Below are 20,862 nucleotides of genomic sequence, written 5' to 3' on the forward strand. Positions count from 1 at the left end.
CCCACTGGTAAAAACAAGGAATAATTTTAGAGAGTGTCGACACAGTACCTTTGAGAAAATGAGGGTATGGTGTATGGTTGGGTGTAGGTGGTGCCATGGTAGCAAGGCCAGGTGTGTATGTACCACTGCCAGCACATGACTCTTCACCTCCCTGGCTGCAAATGTGCTGCTGTAGTACTCAAGCGTTAGACCCAGCACTTCGTATCTTCCTGCAAACCCACAACACGTCAGGTGCTGTATTTAGGTTGAGGTTGTTCTGGCAGTCTTGTGAAGGAATCCACTTGCTCTTTATTGATTAACAGTGCTGACTAAGTTTATTAATTGCAGCAGCATAGACACTGTGTTGATGGCTGTACTGGGAAGAATGCCAAACCCAGCACCTCATACCATTCTGTACAGCCATAATACATCGAGTATCATTCATGGGTGGTCATGTACTGTCACATCATTTAACATTCTACGAGCAGGGTACACTCTCTGCTAAATAACATCTTCAAAGGCATCTAAAGGATTTACTCCTGGTTACGTAAATTCAGGCTCACAATCTTAGGACATTCTACAGAGAAAAAAAAAAAAAAAAAAAAAAAAAAAAAAAAAAAAAAAAATCTAGAAGCAACAAGAAATGAAGTGCAAAGACAGGGTGTTTAACAGACTACCTGGTATCAAGTCATGCATGTAGTGAAGTGATGCTGTGAACAGTGCCATCATGGTGTCAGCGGTGGGGGCATCACTGGGTGTCCACGGTAGCAGCAGCGGTACGTCCCTCGTCAGTCCTCGCAGCCATGCCGGCCACCCTTCACGCTCCCGCCCACCCAGGGGAGCCACCCACCCTGCCCACAGGCCCTCCACAACCCACCACACCTCAATCACACCTGTTGTGCCAGAGTGTGAAAGTTGTTTTATTACTCCTCCACTGAAAGCAGCGTGAATAACATTTTTAATCCCAGTTTTTTTACGAACTTCACTCCTTCATCTGGTTTGGTGGTCTGGGTTATCAGACTCATTATGTAGAACATGAAACAGGCAAGTCTAACAGTCATGTTACATATTAACTATATGGAATCAAGTTCAACATTGAATCATTACCAGAGATGTTAGATAAACTTCCATTTTTTAATGCAAGGACTTCTACGTGTGTTAATAAATAAAGGAAAATATGCTGTACACAAATCCTCCTACTGTAACAAACATGAGACTCACGTTGACTGTGTAGGGTGCCATGGGTGGCAAGAAAGGAGGTGGCAACATAGCCATGGGAGATGAGACAAAGAAACAGTGCCAAGACTTCCACATGTGGCCGGTATCGCGGGTAGAGACCGTACAGACCACACTCCAGACGCTGACCCACAAAATAGCTTGACACCTGGCGCAATGTGTCCTCCACCTGGAAGGGAGTGTAAGATGTCTGTACGAGATTCTTCACTTAGCATCTAATTAACCTTTACCACACTGAGTTTCTACTTCCTTGGATAACATAACTCTTGGCATTGTATACAAAGTGTTATCCAGTGATAGTGAGATCTGCAAGTCTTGATTCAGTTCTTAAAAACTCCATGACATAACACTGCTGTAATGTACCGTACACAACTATAATGACCACTAAATACACTTATCAAAACCTATGACAATATATAAAAGTTCAATCCAATGGCTGTGAACTCTATTATCAAAATCTATGACAATGTACAATAATAGACAAACTTCCTCACCAACGATTGTGATAAGCGTGTTTGGTGCTGTGCAAACTCTCTGACAGCCTGCAGCACTGCATCCCTGCCCATCCCTGGACTAAAGGCAGCCACTCCCACTGCCAGCGTGTTCACAAGATCATACCACAGACCCTCACCCACACCACCACTGTCCTCCTGTGAGATATGGTATCAATGGGAGGTAAACTGGGAGAAGCAACGTACAGACCATAATCACCATTAGTATTAGAATTAACACTCCTATGCTCCCCATGGGGCAACACTGGATTAGATTGTGAATGAATGAATGAAATTATTATTATTATTATTAAAACCAAATTATGGTGCCTGGTGGTTTAGTGGGCAATTAAGGCGATCCAACTGAATATACAGTAGTCTGTGCAAGTTTACATCCATGGGGTGGTTGGGGTTTATTGCTCATGTAATGCCACTCAGGGATGAGTGAGGCTGGTCACTTTCATCTTAAATGTCAGGACCAACTTGCCTAGCCCCGGGCTCCTATGCTCCTCATGGGGCAACACTGGATTACATGTTGCATGAAAGGATGGATTGTTATTATTATTATGATGATGCAAATGCATGCAAGTATACTGAAGCCTTTATAAATGAAATAACTTAGTATTATCATCATCCTCATCATCATTCATGGATCTGGAAAAATCATCATCACCACCATAGCCACAAACATCATCTTAATCCTATTTACCCACCTTATAAAAAATATAAAAATACTGTATTGCTGACCTGCATGTTGGCAGAAACGTGGAGGATGGTGGAGAGGACGTCAGTATAGTGCTCTGGGAACCTATACCCCAGCAGTGTACGCAGGTGCACTCGGTACAGCTGCAGCCCAGAACAACACCAGAGTAACATTAAACTTTATTGTACGACAGGCACTTAATCATCATCATCATCCAGACCTCCCTCTCCACCTAGAGATCCGGTAAGGTAGAGTCCAGAGAGCACGAAGAAACCTAATAAAAGAAGCTAACCTAAAGTCCACCCAAATGAGTGAGTCACATTCTCATTCACTCACTGTTCATGCCTCCAGAATCCTGCCTCCTTTGTAAATTTAACACAGAACATAAATTTTCATCTAGTTCCTCATAGTGGCTTATATTAAGAGTTTTTGATGTCATCTTGAATTAAAATTCCACAAATTAGTAGAATTTTTTACTCTTATTACATCACTGAAAACTTCCTGCTCTTCAAAATTAAACTATTGTAATATGTAAGACAAGAACTAACAAAAGGGGCATCTAGTATTTTCTGCTGTGGTGCCAACTGGGAGTTCTAGTGGGTTATGGCACTCCAAATGGATGTGGCCCATATGGCTTTAAATCCCAGTGGTGGTAGGCATCAACTGGTCATATAATGCAACTCAGAGGCACATGATTACTCATTATCACCTTAAATGTTGGGACTGAGTAGCCTAGCCTTGTGCACAGATAATATGGTAATAAGAGAATGATCCAATTAGCAATACAAACTGCAAAAAAAAATGGCCTACCTCCAGGACGGGTAAGAGGGTTGGTGCTGGGCGAGGCAGCAGGGCCGACAGAGCAGCCCCAACTGAATTGAGCAACTGGGTACGATCACTGTTATTTGGACGCTGCCCTGACAACCACCGTTCCACATCAAACTGCAACACAATTGTGTAGTGGCAATTAATAGCTTTAGGAAATGGGAATGTACCTTATATTCTTCACACTATGTATGAATTCCCTACTCCAACTGTAATCTTATGGAATCTGTGTGTGAATTCTTTATCTGCAATGAGGACAAATTTGCAGGACCTGCAGTATTACAACTCTGAAACTCAGGCTATTTCAAAGTTTACCTGTGATGATGATAATGTGTAGGTCAAGCATGCAGGAAGTGAGTGATATAAGTGCAGGGTTCACATCCCCTCACCTCTATGGCACAGAGTGTTGTGGAGTCTATGTCTTTATGGGAATGTAATGGATACGTTCGCCAGTGGCTGCATGTGTAAATGTTAAACCTCCTCCCTCATTTGCAAATATACAGGGAGGCTTTAGTTTCAGGCAATGTGACAATGCTGTGTTTGGTCATACTCAACTGAATGGACCTCTTTATAGGAGACACACTACAAAATCTAGGTAGCTAATACTAAAAACGTTCTCAATTCAGTGATACTGCTTGTAACTTGCCTGTAAACACGGAACTGGGGAGACTTTATCCTCAAAAATAAATAAACATCATAGGGAAATTTGCAATATGAACTGATGTACAAAGAGAATGATGATAACCATATAAACTAATGACACTGACTAATACAAGTAGATGAAATTCTCACATACTTAAAAGCTATTAAAAATATAAATAAAATGCCAACTCACCTTGGAGAGCAGCATGAAGATGTGGTCAGGCTGTGTGTGTGCGTGGGGTGCGAGTGAGGCATACAGGGTGAGGAAGGTGGGTGTGGGTGTGGCAGCGGGAGTGAAGTGAGGAGCCAGGAGTCCGCCCAGCTGTCCACCCCACTCCACCACCTGACCCACAACCAGTTCCTGACAGTCTCCGTGCCCACTCACAAACTCCTGAAACATGACAAATTAATTCTCGCAAGCAGCTAAAACACACTCTCAGTTTAACAAAATAATCTGGTGTGAGCTGTAACAGAATAACAGAAATGTCCTGAGCAAATGACCAACTCCAGACAGTCTCCTTGGCTGCTACTGAAACATGACAAATTAATTCTCTCAGGTTCCCACGACTGACTCAACTGAATAAAATTGACTGGCATTACCTGGAGTAAATAATTATGAGTTATCCAAATGATGTGAGCGTTACTGCCACTACCTGACTAGCAACCAGATCCTCACAACCTCCAAACCTGTTCAAAAACTCCTGAACCACAACAGATCATCACTATCATCTTAATTATCCTGACCTCTCTTCCCACACAGAGACAGGATAATGCAGGTTCTAGAAAGCAAGGAGAGAGAACAACATGTCTGGAGAACTAACCAATAGCATATCCAGCACAATGGGCCACACATTCATGCACTCACCACACAAGCTCCTGGACTCCTGACCACCTCACAACCCATACTACATACTCTCCTGGCCCTACCTGTCCTAAGACTTGGGTACATGATGCTATGAGCTGCTTGGCAGGAGGGTAGGAGGCGGTGTGTTCAGATACCAGCTGCACTATATGGTAGAACAGCTGACGCCCATTTGCTATTAAAGTGTCTTGGTGCTGCTTGTTGTCATTTCTTGTGGCTCGGCGGTAAAATGTGATAAGGCTCCTGGCCAGAGGAAGGGAGAAAAAATCAGTACAGTTCTGTTATGTTATTACTGATATTAAATCAAGATAAACATATAGTAGACAGGAGGGGTGGAGAAAGCTTGTGCATGAATGGATAAAAGTGTATTCTTAATGAGGTTTACAATTACACTCAGAGATCACTGGCCATGTTAGCAAGTATACTGTCCCAAAGTTGCTCATTTTGTTGTTGTTGCTGTAGTCCCCGCTCATCTGAACTTGAGCTATGTCGACTACAAGCTGAAACCTTATTGTGCCTGATGCTTACCATGCTCCTTTTAAGGGATGGGAAGGGAGCTGAGGATATCTGTAGACAGCTCTTCATTGGCACCAATATACAGTCACCAATACAGTATACAGTTATATTGGAACCACTGTGTGAAGGCATCCCTCTCCAGCACATCATTGGAATGAATTTGTAAAAAATCCCACAGTCACTAATAGTCACATTATACCAAAAAATGGTAAGGTTACATACATGATTAAATATCCCAGTCAGATATAATCACAACGCAGTATACAACACCATGGTAGAGATACTTACGTGATAATAGCTTCGAGACTGACTGCGGCCTGACACAGCTGTAAGGGTGGGGGTTTCTGGCAACGCTGCAACACTACTTCACGCTGCTCTCTATTCTGCTCAGTTCGGGCACTCTCTCGCTCCCTCAATCGAGCCTCAGAATACTGCAGTGAAGGAATGGGAAATGATAAACAATATGCATTCAGCTGGTTTGCCATGAAGAGAACAAAGAGAGATGGAGTATGAGAGTGTATGAATGAGGTGACTTGATGAAGAGGCTAATAACACTGAGAAGATACAAAGTACCACACACACTCAGGTAAGTTGAGTTTTGACAACCAAATCTAGATCGAAGAAAAAGCAGGGGGTCAACTAATACAAGGTATAACTCTTCAGGAACTGAAATATAATTATAGAAATTGGAATGTGGAAGCAGCCTCATTTTCAATTATGAAACGAGTGATATTATGATGCTAAATTTAATAATAATACAACACACCAGTCCACCTCTTTTCAACATGAGTCATCGAGAACACTGAATAATAATCTATTTCCTACTTCATTCCAGTACCTGTATGTTCACATTTTTAAAGATTGTGGCCTGTAGGCACGTATAAGCCTTCTTGACAGCTGAAGGAAATTAAGAGAGATACTGGGTGCCACACATGCTCTAGCACCACTGGTGTGCAACTAACAAGTAGCCTGGGGCAATACCCACCTCCATGACAATAGCAGCATGGCCAGAACATTCGGGCTGTGTACGTCCAACCTTGGGGGGCTGGCACTTGGCAGTGAGCACTGTCTTGGTGTTGGTGTTCACCCACAATGTTGGCAGCAACTCTCGGTACACACAGTCCAGTGCACACATCTCACTGCTCCATAAGTTTACAGTTTTTGAATGCTCCACAACCACACCTGAATGAGGACATAAAACCCTTAATATTTTCAGTGATTTACTACCACACCTGAGTACACATACACACAATTACTGGGTTGTAGCTTATGTAGCTCAATAATCAGTACTGGTTACACACAACATCTATGCAAGTCATAACCATATTTTCAAGAATACCAGTACAATAGAAGATTTTGAGATCTGAGACAATTCAGATTAAGGTGAACTGAAGTAAACTGCCAACTGATAGATAAACTAGTTCCTTTAGCTACTGTAACCAACCAGTAACCCAAGGCTGGGACATCACCAACAAACTGGCATACCTGTGTAGCGTCGTGTGAGTGAGAGCAGTGTGTCCCGGTCTAAGAGTGTCTTGTCCTGCAGGCGTGGTGTTTGCAGAGGTGTCCTGGGTGGCACGGGGGGTGGGGGCTGAGGCAGCTCATAGGTACCCAGGCGCTTCAGGATCGACTCCCGGGGGTTTTTGATCTCCTGGGTGACTGGAGGGCGGGTGGTCCTGGCAGGTGAGGCGGAGGGAGACCCGGAGGTGGAGCTGGAGCCGTAACGCTGGTGATCCCAAACTCTATCAGCAGGGGTGAAACTTGGATTAGCCACCACCACCACCATCATCACCACAACCACAATCACCACCACCATCATCATTATCATCACCATCATCATTCCAACCCAACTTTCCACCTCAGGATGGGATGATATTAGGTCCAGAAAGAAAGGAAAGACAAATTATCAAAAATGGTGAACTAGTTAACAGAAAGGCCATGAAATCTGCCAGACACATTCACACACCGCTCAAGCCCCGCACTATCTGGCTCGACCTCACAGAATTTATTTGTGGTAGGGATTTTCCTCACCTGAGAAGCTTTTGTGCACTCTCTTCAGTGGCAAGGTGGTCAACTGCCTCTGGCCATGGTTCCCAATTGCCCTGGAGAAAGAGGATAGACCGTTAACGTTTTCAGGGTCAAGATAATTCTAGTGTTATATTTCAGCCAATGCTCAAGCTTGATCTTATTCAGCTGAGTGTGAGTCAGAGAGGCCTGAGTTAATACTATCTATCTATCTATTCATAGCCAGATGCCACAACCCTGTATGGGAAGGGGTGCTACCAGAAAAAATAAGTAAATAGGATAATACAAAAATGATTTAGAGTTATGGCAAATCAACAAGTAACAGCATGTGAAGATGAATATGCAAAAATATTATTAAAAATTTAGTCAGCAGGGGTAAAGATGCCTGTTTAACTTGGTAACCTCAACCTGTTTACGAACTGCCTTGCTACCTATACAAACGATACCAGTTCTGTACTGACCTGGAAGATGAGTGTGACTTTGTGAGGGAGGAGGTGTGGGGGCAGGGCCGGGATATACACCCCAGGCTCATACAGGCGAGTTTCGTCCAGCCACCCGGCCATCCCTCGCACCAACCCGGCACGCTCACCAGCCTCGTGAACCTATCACGAGAATACAGAGGGAGAGGTGGACTTCATGAGTTAAATGTTTTGAATCTGCAACTCAACTTTTGGACAATTTTTTACATACAGATTATATTTACAGAAAGTCCTACCGAAATCAAAAGTTCTCAGCTTCGATGTTTTTTGCTATTAGGTCAACAGTTAACTTAAAAAAAAGCCATTAATATGTAACTGTTCATCTGCTTTCTCTGAAAAAGAAAAAAAAATTATAATGAGGACTACTGAAGTAGGAAGGATGAATAGATAACTTACAAGTGGTGTTGATTCTTCTTCTTCCTGACTTAGCTCACTAAAGTGACTCTCGAGGTGCTCTACTGCAGCTGCCACTTTCTTCTTTATCTTGCTTAGGAACCCGGAGTTCACAAAGCCTTGGTAGAACCGGTTCACTACACTCCCACACTCATACTGCCTGTAACACACAAACACATGCCTATGAGAGATGAAGATGACAGGAGTAAAGGAGAAAGCTTATGCCATGGGATAATGACACTGAGCAACAAGTTATTCTTAATCCTCTCAATGCCATTCGATGTAATTAATGTTATGTGTCTGGCTGGATCTTAGTGCCAACTGAACCCCCACACTCTAACCTGGCTCTCATATAACAAAGACCCATCCTCAAAGGCATCCTGTCCCACCCCGAACCTCCACAAAATGAAATAATTAGCATATGAAAAACCAGAGTATGATACAGAATGACTGAAGAATCCCAAACTTTTGTACATACTGTGGACGTGGTGGGACTCTGGCCAGGTGCAGCATGAAGTACATCTGCAGAGTGACAGGCAGAGCTGGGTGGTCGGCAGGGAGGTCTACCACTTGCTGGCCCCAACGGTAGATGCTCAGTTGTCCCGCTGACACACCACTCATACCTAACTCCTTCTCCACATCCTGCAAGTATACACAGCATCACATTAACATCCTTGACTAAATCAATTTAAAAAAAAAAAATGTATCTTACAATTCTGTATATATTTTAAGAGGCATCTGGGTACTTTTTTTTTTTTTTTTTTTATACAATATCCTCAGGGAGCACCATCAACACTGAATATATAGCTTACACTGTCTAGCAAGGACCAGAGAGGAGCACCTTCCTGAAATGGCATTGATATAACTCGATGGCTTTGATGCCCACTTACATAAACATCCCTCAACTCTCTGCCTATTCCCCCCCCCTACAAAAAAAAAAAAAAAAAAAGAGGTGGTGGACTACAGGAGAAAAACAACTTCAGCCTCCAGTCACCAGATTCCTGTCCAGATGAGCTTGGGGTCATAACAATAATAATAATTATTGTTGTAGTTGTAGTAGTAGTTGTTCCCTAGGCAGTCTGGCCGAACAGCCCCGAGTTCCTTAAGAAGGCCATGGCCAAGACCAAACAGCTTAATTATTATGCTGATTGGCAACTTGATAGTCTACCTGAGATTTTAAACCTCACCTTCAAAGCTTGCTCAAGTGTGAGGCTGGGGTCAGAGTAGAGGTGTGTGAGAAGGGATGGCCAGAGCCCCGAGGCTGCCTCTCGTTGCGTGTCAAGGATGAGGGCGGCAAGGGTGAACCAGGGGAACTGTGGGGCCGATGCCCTCACCAGGAGGGAGTATGGAGCAGCTGGGGTGGTGGTCAACCAGGAAAGTATATTTAGTACTCCACCACCACCACTACCACTGCTGGGCTCCTCACATTCCCAGCTCTGAAATAACACAAACATCTTTCAGCTTTTTCAAATTGACAAGTAAATACACCACCACCACCACCACTATGATTGATGACCTCCTCACACATCCAGCTCTGAAACAACACAAACAGCTATGAGTCTTTTCAACTCAACTAAATACACGCCAGGCTTTAAGGCTGCTGTGTACAGTGCAATCATGCAAATCAAGAATATGTGAAGTAAGGGCTTAGTACAGCACTCCCACTGATGAGCTATTATTATCCTTCTGTATTCAGAAATAATGGCAGTATACTCAACCAATGCTGGATTTATACTGAACCAACCCTGGAGGTACAGGAACCTCACCTTGATAACCTCAGAAAATGTGCTAAGGACGAGATGCCACAGGGATGGGTGTGTGAAGGCCTGGTGGCAGATGATGTCCAGGAGGAACAATACAGCACCATCCCTCACCCACTCTGGCACTCCCACCAGCAACTGCATCCAGAACCTCACACCACCACCACCACTGCTCAGACCATACCTGAAAGGCCAATCATTCTATCACTTATCCACTGAATGCTTAAGACCTCTCAACTGTACACTTCAAAACTACACAGAGTCAGTCTATATATAATTCTGAGGTGTACCAAAAGTAGAGAAACAATTCTGAAGTTCAAATAAAATAAAATAAATTCATGCCAGTCTTCCTATTAAGGAATCTGCATACTTCACCTGGCCATGATAAGCTGACATTTTCTAGGGACTGAAAGCTAACCCAAATGAAACACCCATTTAAATATTTACCAACAGGTACTGACAAAAAAATTTCAGGTGTGTAATTAGATCTGGCTCCTACGCTCCTCATGGGGCAATGTAGGATTGGATGATGGATGGATGGATGAATTAGATCTGTAATAATGTGAGAGTCTTCGCCTGAAATCTGTGGCTGAAGTTCCTGCTTAAAAGTTCATTAGTACAGTATTTTAGTGCTTAAACATCATCTCTACATGATCCCAATGATTCCTATGACTCACCATACATAACCACATCTAAAACCAACATAAACTGGTACCTTGTGTAATTCTTGATGTGGTTGAGGATCATGGCAGCAAAGAGGGTGAGGATTTTACCCGGACAGGCGGTAATCACTAAGCTCTTGGCCATACTCAGGTAGCTCTGGTCTGCACTCAGGCACTTCTGAATAGCTACCATGAACCTGCGGAAGAACAGAAAATCATAGCATAAAAGATAAAGGAAAAAAAAAAAATGCATGCACATGTTTGCTAAGCCATTACCTTCACATCTGCTAAATGTCATTACAGGAGAGTACAATAAAATGTGGCAATATTTATAAATTACTTCTGCACCTACAGCTTATGGCATTATCATTTATCAAGTTACAGCATGGCGGCCACAATAAAAAAAAAAATCAGACTCCCCTACTGCCAATTAGTCTACACTTCTACAGCTGTGGGAGACCACCATAAATGACAGGCCATCTCTTGGATTAGAATAATATAGCGCTAACACACAACCATCTTTGACCCAAAATTTCTACTAAAATGCCACAACTTCAGCCACAATAAAACTAAAAGAGTGTTGCTGCTTACTTGGTATTAGTGATGATGTCATCTGGCTGTGAAAAGAACAGGGGTGTGATGTGGGCCAGAGCAGTGATGGCCGCCTCATACCTGCCCTGGGTGGCCAGCTCGTGTATGCACTCTACGCCGCGCTCACAGATCTGACACAATAATTTTTTCATTACAGTTCATTTGTTTTCATCTAAGGGAACAGGACCTCTTTTGAAACTTGAATGCTTGGTCATGGCTGTGTGAAATCTGATACACCTTCAATATGAGGTGAAAATGAGTTTCTTGGTTACTAATCAAATTTATCCTCCAATATGACTACATCTGGCCATTAACTGGACTGACAGAAATTGGGGATCATTGTCAATGGACTACAGTGGGAAATAGGAAGAGGATAAGGACCAGCTAAGTGTTAATATGATACAGTATAAGGATAAACGAACGGAAAACCAGCTAACTGTAAACATATGTGTAAACAATAGGAAAACTGGCTGATTGTAAATACAGTTTAAGGTAAAACGAGGAAGTTTGGCTGACTGTATATATAAGGATAAACAGGGTGATGACTGGCTGATGCTGTAAATACAATGGTCAACATAAGGGTGACTGGCTGATAAAACATAAATGTGGACAAACACCAAGTAAAGACTGGCAAACAGAAGATATCAAGGTAAACACAAGCAAGACTGGTATAACAGCATAACCAGATAAATAAATAACACCGCACCACAGACCTCAGGGATAGAGTGCCCCCATGTGGTGAGGAGGAGGGCAGCGTACAGGGCCAAGGGCTTCTTCTCCATGATGCCTCGTTTCAATACATGCATCTGGGACCTGTGCGGGTGAGTCCATCTACATGTTATTCTACAGTACATCAACAAAAATATAAGCAGGTATATATTGCCCTGATGTGCACCATATCGTTATTTACCTTTAGCACTTATTCTTATACAGTATAGCCTACATTCAGACAAAAGACACTGGTTAAGGTAGAGATGTTGTGTATAAAACAGAATATTTCCACACACATCCCACTAATAACCTGTCAGTTTCAACCAATAAAAGGCAATGAATTAAAAGTTTGCTTGACCTTTTACATGTAGGCACCAGTAAAAAAAAAAAAAAAAAAAAAAAAAAAAAAAAACTTAAGGGCATATTGCAGTCTCCATGTGATTCTAACCCATTGAATGCAGGAAGTGTTCTATCTAATTTACTTGTGCTGCAACCAGATATTTAACTTGGCACTGCAAGGGTTTATTAAAGCTCTCTATATCGAACCCCTTCAGTTTGAAAGGTCTACCCTAAACTGAATAACATCATCCAGAAGTGGCAAGATTAAAATAAAAGACATCCCTGGGCTAAAGAGGTTAATGGTTTGCTTGATGAATAAATGACAGTTCAAAAACCAGACAGAAAGGTAATCACCACTTCAATTACATTTTTTAAGAAACCTGGAAATACAACCACCACTTTAATTACATTTTTTTATTCTATTCTGACTACATTCAGAAGATTTTAATCAGCCTGGCAGTGATCATTTGAACTGGAGAGGTTAAATACAGCCTTCACTTACCCGTTCACTGAAAAAGAGGGCTTTCCTACACTGAATAAAAGCATCTGGAAATGGTAAGAATTAAACAAAAAGCATGTCACCAAACTGAAGGGGTTATAGTCGGTTTGTTTTCATGTGACAGAACTGGTCCACTCCCGCAATTATCATCTAGCAGTGGTTGCATGAAATTTAAAGGGTTTTTGGTTACAAGTCTCCTTGGTTACTAGATAAACTGACCCTCCAAGCTGACTACACTGGGCCATCAAAGAAGCTGAAAAGGGGTTGGTGATCTTTATCAGGTCAGAGTACATGAGCTTCAGTTATGCAGCAAAAAAATGTTAAGTACTTACCCATTTGTAATAGCTGGTGAGGTAGGGTCTGGAAGGTGTAGAAGGAGTGATGTGGGACAGGCAATGGCGGCACGAACTTGTGGCTCCGGCTGGTCCAGACGGTGCAGACGCAACCGACTGAGCAACATCCACGCCCAGTCATCAAACACCTGTCACCATACAATGTAATTTGTAAAATTTTCATCATTCTGGGCTACTCTTCATTATCAACATCTGGGCTACTCTTCATTATCAACAAGCTAATGAAACATAATGTACGTAACTCCTACCCACCTTCATTCAAAATACAGTTGTTAAACACTCATAATGTTAGACACAAGTATATCAATCACAGTGTAGTACTTGACGATAAAACAGGAAGCAAATACACAGTTCACAGTCTCTTACTTTTTCTGGAGGTGGTGCATACATGACTGATGTGACTTGTTTAACTCCCTCAGTCAGCAGACTCCTTGCATACATGTCACTGCATACCTTTGTGTGTGCCTCAACAATGGTCAAAGCAACCTGTTCAGCAAAAGTAATATATTTACTGTATGCACAGGATGTGCTTGCATGCACATGTGCATGGGTGTGCGTGCGCACACACACACACACACATTACAACAATGAGTTTTTGATAATACACACTAGTATAATAGTAACCTCTAGTATGACAACCATAATTAATTACAAATATTGTGGTATACATTACACACTATATCACCATCTGTGATGATAGCTGGAAAATGTTCAGTCAAGTGACCTATGCTTGTATGTGTCAGGATACTAAATGTCCCAAAAAGGTTAGGCTGATACTGTATATAAGTACCTTGCGGTGGAGGTCCTGTGGCAGTACGAGGTGTGTGCCGGTGGAGTTGAGGCCCCAGTTGAGTCGCGTTAGCACCACCCTGGCCAGCTGGTTTTCTATGCTTGAGGGCAGCATGAACAGGAGCCAGTGGGCCAGGCACGTTATGTCAACCTCACTTGGCTCCCATGTTTCCAGTGGCAATGCACGGAACAGATACAGCGCCATCCCACCCACACTGCTCAGACGCTCCTGTGCACAGACATAGAGAAACTGAAACATCAGTACCAGCATTCTAACTCAACTGCCATTACTCACTTTCCATGTAAAGAAAAGATACTGCGCCATCCCTCCCACACTGGTCAGATGGTTCTGTGCAGACACACAATAACAGCTACATCAACGTCATCAGTCTACTGTCACACTACTACAACACCAGTACATTAGTTACTTATTTGGCGGCACTACGGTCAACTAGCTCCCCTATCATGGTCAATTTTATGCCTACCTATGGTAAAGTGAACAGGGTATAGACACAGAAAGAATCAGAAGAATATAGATATGATAAACATGCTGAGGTGTACCTGTGTGGCAGTGAGGAGAAGAGACATGGTGATGGGATGCTGTGCTGCCACTGAGGCCAGCAGATCACGTCCGCTGCGACTCAAAGCTTCCCTCGTACCCTCATTGACAAAAGTTGCCTCAAAGATGTTATTTACCACTACCTGTAGACATGATTACATTCAAATGCTGAAATAAGTGGCAAAGAATAGATACAAAATTTAACTGACTGGCCTCTAACCTTATACACAGTAAACCTTCTACATAATACATAGTAAATCCCCTCCTGAGGAGGGGGGAAAGAATTTCCCAGTAGCTACCCCTGCTTGTTGTAAGCGCCTTTTTGTCTCTAATCTCTCGCTCCTTACTGTGCTCTTCTGTCCAACTTTCATGAATCACACTATACAAGCAGCAAATACAGTTCAATAATTTCAAATATAAAAAACAGGAGATTGTGAAGGCAGCAACACACCTGGATGAAGTCCATCTCAGATGCATCACGTGCAGCCGCCATGTTGGCCAGGGCAGAGAGGAGGTAGTAGGACTCATTCTCATCCATGGCAGCCAGGCGATCATGGAACTGACCTCGTGTGTCCCTGTGTCCCACCAGCTCTGCCCATTCCATGCTGCTACGACCCTCAACATTGCTGCTGCTTTCACCCTCATCTCTTACACCAACATGAAGCGTGTACACAATTTTCCACAGGCTGCAGAGAAAGTGAATTGAAAATAAATACAAGTGGTCCTCGCTACAACTGAGTGAAAGTTCTAAAATATCAAAGTATTTTTTATAAACAAACTGGCAAATGCACAGCATAGGTAGCAATGAAATGATAAGGGCAATTTTTCTTTAATTTAGAATCAGCTCACATGCAATACAATTATTAAACATTCCCCCTGCCACTGTAAAGTACTAACCTTGTGAATGAAACACTGATGTATGGCAAATATAAACTGTAACAACAAAAAAATCATGCAGTGAGAACCCCCTCTGAAAGCAGCTCATATTCACCCCAAATATTGCATGTTCCCTGTCCCACTGCACTAACCACGTGAGAGAGACGCTGGTGTAGGGTATGACGGCCAGAAACTGCCATGCACCGGACCGAGGGCTGCTCAGAATGGCTGCCACTGCATGCTCAAACAGTTGATCATATTCCACCTGAAGTCACACATATCCTCATTAGGCATTAAACACTGCAAAACTACATAAGTGCAAACACAATTCACACTTACGAGCAAATCTTTTACAAACATCATATTCAATTATTTGAATCTGGTGACTTTCTTTTTTTTCATTCTTGCTACAGCCAGAAAATATTATTCAACTTAAGAAGAATCTCTAGCAGTGAAGGGATGAATTACAGGCTATATCTAACTCCTTCAGTCTGAAAAGCCTCCTCCAATACTGAATGAATGCTAAAAGATATCTTCACAGCTGAAGGACTAAAGCAATGCACAGCCGTCCAGTCATCAAAACAAACTCAATACATGAATAACTAAAGTAGTGAAAAAATTTAAATAAAACCAAAAAAAGAAAGACAGGAAGAAACATAACTGCACGTATTTTTGTTGAGATTACATACTCGTCTCGATGTGAACCTGGTAAACTGCAGGTTGAAGTTGCTCTTGTCCTGCAATCCACCATCCTCCTTTCTGGGGATACGGAGGGAGCTGAGCAACATCTGTAAACCAGGCAGTAAACATGCCCAGTTTTACTGGTGTCACCACATGAAAGCCTCCCTCTCCAACACCTGTGGCTTATGTACTAACCTGAAGTGCAGCCCAGCGAGGTGCAGCCTGTGTGATGTCTGAAAGGTGTTGTGGTGTGTGGTGATGTGCTGCCAGGAATGCCTGCCAGTGCTCCGTCACATACTCCACTGTGTGTCGCAGCAGACGACAGATGCGCTTGACAGCACCACGGTACCTCAGCTGACCACATGTTATAAATATAGTAAGCACAACAAGTATCATATGGACAGCCTTGTTAGTCACTAAAATTACTATCACACCAACAAACAATCATAATTCTGTACAGTATCACAGGACCCACAAGCTAATCTTAACGTGCTCTAACCAGGATTGAAATAGTAACTGTAACGAGTGCAATTTATGATGCTTTTTTTTTTTTTTATGTGCTCCTCTATAAAGTACAATTTTGAGTAATTCACTGATCAATGATGATAATACCACTTCCCAACATACCCTCCAACATGCATACTGTACCTGTGTATAAGTGGTGAGGCCAGTGCGGAAAAGCTGGACCAGACGAGAGGTAAATGCAAAGAGCTTGAGAAAGCCAGAATGACTTGTGTGCAGAGGGTCATAGCTCACCTCCCCACCTGCCCCATGACTCACCAGCAACATGTGTCCAAACAGCTTCTTGTATGGCACCTGATTCACCAGCTGCACAAACACAGTAAGTTCTCCATTATTACACCTCCAATAATATACAACACCACCCACCCCACCCTCCAGCAACATCAGCCCACACAACTTCTTGAATGGCACCTGATGAAATCCACTGCATAAACACAGCAAATTTTTATTATGGTTTTTGTTAAGTCACATATAACTTTGTAATACCATAAAAAGCCCTGGGCTCCTATTTAATGTACCATTAAAGACATACAACAGCTCCTCTTAACAAAACAGGATCTGCACACCATTTACATGGCTGTTGTTTAGACACAACAAATCTCTTCCATAACCGAAAAGGCCATGCATTCCTTATCAATGAATATTTCTAATACTGCACATGCAACTAAAGACATACATCAGTTTCTCTCGAACTTAACAGTACCTGCACAACATCGTTCTCTGTGAAGGCTGCCCAGAGCTGCGTAGGGTCCTCCTCTTCCTCCCCAGAGCTGTCCACCACCACCCATACGTTGTCTTGGGGTTCTGCTGGCCCGCCCTCCCCATCCCCCTCTCCCTCATCCGGTGTCTGGCGCAGGTGGTGGAGGAAGTGGTGTCGGGCGGGGACAGGACTTAGGATAGTGGATAGGACAGTGAGAGCATGATCAAGCCCCCAACACCCCAACATTCCTCCACTGCTGCTGTCACCCCACCTGCCACCAATCTGTTAAAATTAGGTCTGTTAGTCTTATGGCAGATATGTTAACTTTATGAACAAGCTCCCACTAACCCTAACACTCCACCACTATCACTGCCACCATCACCTTTACCCAACTCACCATCAGTTTGTCGAGATCAGCTTTATTAATCTTGTGGTATCCTTTCTTAACAAACATTCATATATATCTAACTACATATATGAATACATATACTGTACCGTATAATTATCATCATCATCCAGACCTCCTTTCCCACCCTAGGGCAGGGTGAAGAGTAGCAATATCCAGACATCCCAAGTATGCCCAATCCAATGGGCCACACCTCCATTCACTTATTATCCAAGCCCCCAGAATCCTGCCTCTATCTGATATGCCAGACACATTCACCACATTCTGTAGCTTCACATAAACGTATCCGACTGAGTCAATCCGGACACTGTTATGTTAAAAAGGGGTGCCAAATCCCTGATCATGCGTTTCTTACAATGTTCATCCAGTCAGCTCGATCACTTGTCAGTCCCCTAGCCTCACTGACTTCCATACCTCTCTTCCTCACATACTCATCTACCATATCCCTCCACTTTCTCCTTGGCCTACCTCGCCTCCTCCCTCCTTCAAATTCGCTCAGATACACCTTTTTCATCACTCTATTGTTATCCATTCTCTCCACATGACCATGCCATTTCAGTACACTCTCTTTGATTCTGGTGTCCACAGACTTCCTGACTCCACACCTTTCATGAATTACATTATTTCACATCCTATTCACTCTTTGTACCCCACATACAATCCTCAGCAGTCCCATCTCCACTGCTCTTACTCTTGACTTTTCATTTTCATGTCTCACCATAGTCTTATATCCATATGTTAAAGTTGGCACTAACAATTCTTCATGTAAGCCCTGTGCAACTGCAACAATCAAGCCTTTCCTTTCTTGTGTCACTCTACTTTCCACTTTTTTGCACATTTTCATCTCTTTTCTATCACTGTTCCCAGATATTTGAACTCTCTCACCAATGCCAGTCTCTCTCCATTCACTGTAATATCACACTGGGAGTCACCTTCTCTCTCAATAGCCATCACTTTACTATTTTCTACATTTACTTTCAAGGCACGACACTCACAGACATCAGCAAAACTCTGCATTAGCCTACCAAGTTCTTGTGCAGTATTTGCAAGTAGTAAGGCATTATCAGCATACACCAAATCTGAGATATTCCATCCATCACCATCCATTACTAATGCCATCCCTCTCTCCATTACTTGTGTTTTTACTTCTCTCATCACCCCTTCCATGTATATATATATATATATATATATATATATATATATATATACACTGTATAAACAGTACTGAACAACCATGTGTACATCACACAACCTTGCTGCACGCCCACACCAATCGTGAGCCATTCACTTAGATGCCCATTTACCCTTACACATGCTTCACTACCATCATATAAACTCTTGACGGCACCTAGCAGCTTACCATCTACACCGTACATGCACAAAACCTTCCTTAATCCTTCTCTGTCTCCTCTCTCGTATGATTTTTTCAGATCCATGAATACCATAAACACCTTATAGTCATGCTCACAAGCCTTCTCCACTGTCTGTCTTACTGAAAATATTTGATCCACACATCCTCCACCACTCCTAAAGCCACCCTGTTCATCACTCACTAGGACTTCTTACATCTCTCATACTTTCTCTTTAATAATTCTTTAATATACCTTCCCTACCACACTCAACAAACTTTTACCACAATATATGGTAAAAACTGATGATACTGGGTATATGTTATTGATAAACCTGGTGTCTCTACTGCCATTTTCAACAGCATGGCATACCTAAAATGAAACAATGCATCTTTATGAGACAATATTCTACTCTATTTCCCTGTTTTCCCTACACCCTCACCCACAACCAACAACACTGTGCTAACTATTGGTCCATTAATTTCTGGTTCTTCTAAGCTTTAGTATACTTAAGTCAGCAAACTTGACACACCTGTATATAGGCTGGTGCCCAGGTACCAAGGCCGGGGGGACACCTGAGCACATGGTTAAGGATGAACAGATGGTCCTGTGTTGTGGCCACGCGCAGCAACACCCCAATTAGGTCCGTCAGCCATTGTCTTGTGTCCCTAATGAACTGCTGGTCTTTTACCCCACGTCGCTGGAAGGCAAACAGGACGCTGATACAGGTTCGAAGCTTCTCCATGTGAGGATGAAGGTGAGAGGAGTGTTGTGCCCTACCCTCACCACCACTAACAGGGGCATTCTTGGGGATCTGAGCAAAGTCAGGACAATCACTCAGGACTTTCTGCATATAGTTCTCCACCTGCAACTTACACATCTCTGCTTCATACGCATGCAGGGCGTACGAGTCTGACAGAATTTCTCTTGTCTGCTTGAGGAGCTTTGAGATGTGCGTTGCTATTTCCTCCTTATAACAGGCAACAACATACTCCTGCTTTACGGTCAGCATGCGGCCATCCTCACATTCACCCTCTTCTGTTGCTGTTCGCTTCTCAAACAACCAGACATTCTTTTTCTGCTTTTTGTAGTCTTCCTCTATGGCAGTAAGTTCCTTCTGACTCCCAATAAGACTAGTTCTGGCTCGAAGGTAACCAAGTACAATCTCATAGAACTCCTTTTGTGGAATAGTTCTCTCCTCATCAACAAACTGTGCAACAAAACTATCTTTCTCCTCCAGCTCAATGTTCTGGTACAGCGTGTTCAACTGTACCTCCGTCATTGGCTGAATAATGCTCTCTTCTGGCAGAGTTATCTTCGTTTTCACATGGACCCCTTCTTCATGTTCATCAATGGCATTAACACATTCCTCTGCACCAACGTATCCCCCTATAGTAGTTTCTGCATCATGGAATACAGGAGCACTGGCCAAAACATCAGTCCTACCCTCATATTGTTCTCTTACTCCACTACAATCCTTTGCATCATCCACTGCAACTTTTTCTACACCCTTGGTCTCCCTGTAATTTACCTTTATTGCATCCTCCTTTTGAATACGCTCTACGTGACTAGACTCACATTGTCCATCTCTTGCCTCATCAACTGCTAACTCCTTCAGCTGCTGATGAGCTTGAAAATAGGGCTCCATGTGCATTAGTTCCTGTTGCAGCTCACCGAAGTTTGGAGCAGATGGTTTGGCCACATTACCATCACTCTCTCCAGAAGCTACAAGATTACTACCAATCTTGCACTCTACTACTGACTCTGCTAAAGAGGAGTCAGCATAGCCAGGCTTATCTACATCATTATAGGTTTCTTCTATAAGGCACTTTTCTCTGTCCCTAACTAACTTCTTCTCTGAGCTATCCCTAGTACAACTATGGTCATGTTTTTCCTCATCTTCCTTGCTTCCAC

General features: G+C 42.9%; 1 protein-coding gene across 1 annotated transcript in view; it reads right to left on the reverse strand.

The window, feature by feature from the left end:
- Positions 1 to 20,632, reverse strand: part of Epg5 (ectopic P-granules autophagy protein 5) — a 33,633-nt gene extending 13,001 nt beyond the window's left edge. Inside the window, exons 1-30 of the mRNA XM_080285064.1 lie at positions 19,481 to 20,632; positions 17,197 to 17,475; positions 16,620 to 16,799; positions 16,167 to 16,325; positions 15,443 to 15,555; positions 14,866 to 15,100; positions 14,417 to 14,557; positions 13,857 to 14,084; positions 13,433 to 13,552; positions 13,046 to 13,194; positions 11,878 to 11,977; positions 11,165 to 11,295; positions 10,615 to 10,770; positions 9,918 to 10,083; positions 9,339 to 9,572; positions 8,630 to 8,793; positions 8,155 to 8,311; positions 7,741 to 7,881; positions 7,286 to 7,356; positions 6,740 to 6,996; positions 6,240 to 6,436; positions 5,543 to 5,685; positions 4,804 to 4,981; positions 4,070 to 4,267; positions 3,220 to 3,351; positions 2,454 to 2,552; positions 1,710 to 1,865; positions 1,201 to 1,384; positions 657 to 872; positions 49 to 209 (exon numbers count right to left, since the gene is read on the reverse strand). Coding sequence (XP_080141190.1) covers positions 49 to 209; positions 657 to 872; positions 1,201 to 1,384; positions 1,710 to 1,865; positions 2,454 to 2,552; positions 3,220 to 3,351; positions 4,070 to 4,267; positions 4,804 to 4,981; positions 5,543 to 5,685; positions 6,240 to 6,436; positions 6,740 to 6,996; positions 7,286 to 7,356; positions 7,741 to 7,881; positions 8,155 to 8,311; positions 8,630 to 8,793; positions 9,339 to 9,572; positions 9,918 to 10,083; positions 10,615 to 10,770; positions 11,165 to 11,295; positions 11,878 to 11,977; positions 13,046 to 13,194; positions 13,433 to 13,552; positions 13,857 to 14,084; positions 14,417 to 14,557; positions 14,866 to 15,100; positions 15,443 to 15,555; positions 16,167 to 16,325; positions 16,620 to 16,799; positions 17,197 to 17,475; positions 19,481 to 20,602 — 5,967 coding nt within the window. The 5' untranslated portion in view covers positions 20,603 to 20,632. The remainder of the gene's footprint in view (positions 1 to 48; positions 210 to 656; positions 873 to 1,200; positions 1,385 to 1,709; positions 1,866 to 2,453; positions 2,553 to 3,219; positions 3,352 to 4,069; positions 4,268 to 4,803; positions 4,982 to 5,542; positions 5,686 to 6,239; positions 6,437 to 6,739; positions 6,997 to 7,285; positions 7,357 to 7,740; positions 7,882 to 8,154; positions 8,312 to 8,629; positions 8,794 to 9,338; positions 9,573 to 9,917; positions 10,084 to 10,614; positions 10,771 to 11,164; positions 11,296 to 11,877; positions 11,978 to 13,045; positions 13,195 to 13,432; positions 13,553 to 13,856; positions 14,085 to 14,416; positions 14,558 to 14,865; positions 15,101 to 15,442; positions 15,556 to 16,166; positions 16,326 to 16,619; positions 16,800 to 17,196; positions 17,476 to 19,480) is intronic.
- Between the last annotated feature and the right edge of the window lie 230 nt (positions 20,633 to 20,862).

The sequence above is a fragment of the Coenobita brevimanus genome, chromosome 13, assembly GCF_032717465.1.
Source record: "Coenobita brevimanus isolate Jiangsu-jjx chromosome 13, ASM3271746v2, whole genome shotgun sequence".
NCBI classification, from domain to species: domain Eukaryota; kingdom Metazoa; phylum Arthropoda; class Malacostraca; order Decapoda; family Coenobitidae; genus Coenobita; species Coenobita brevimanus.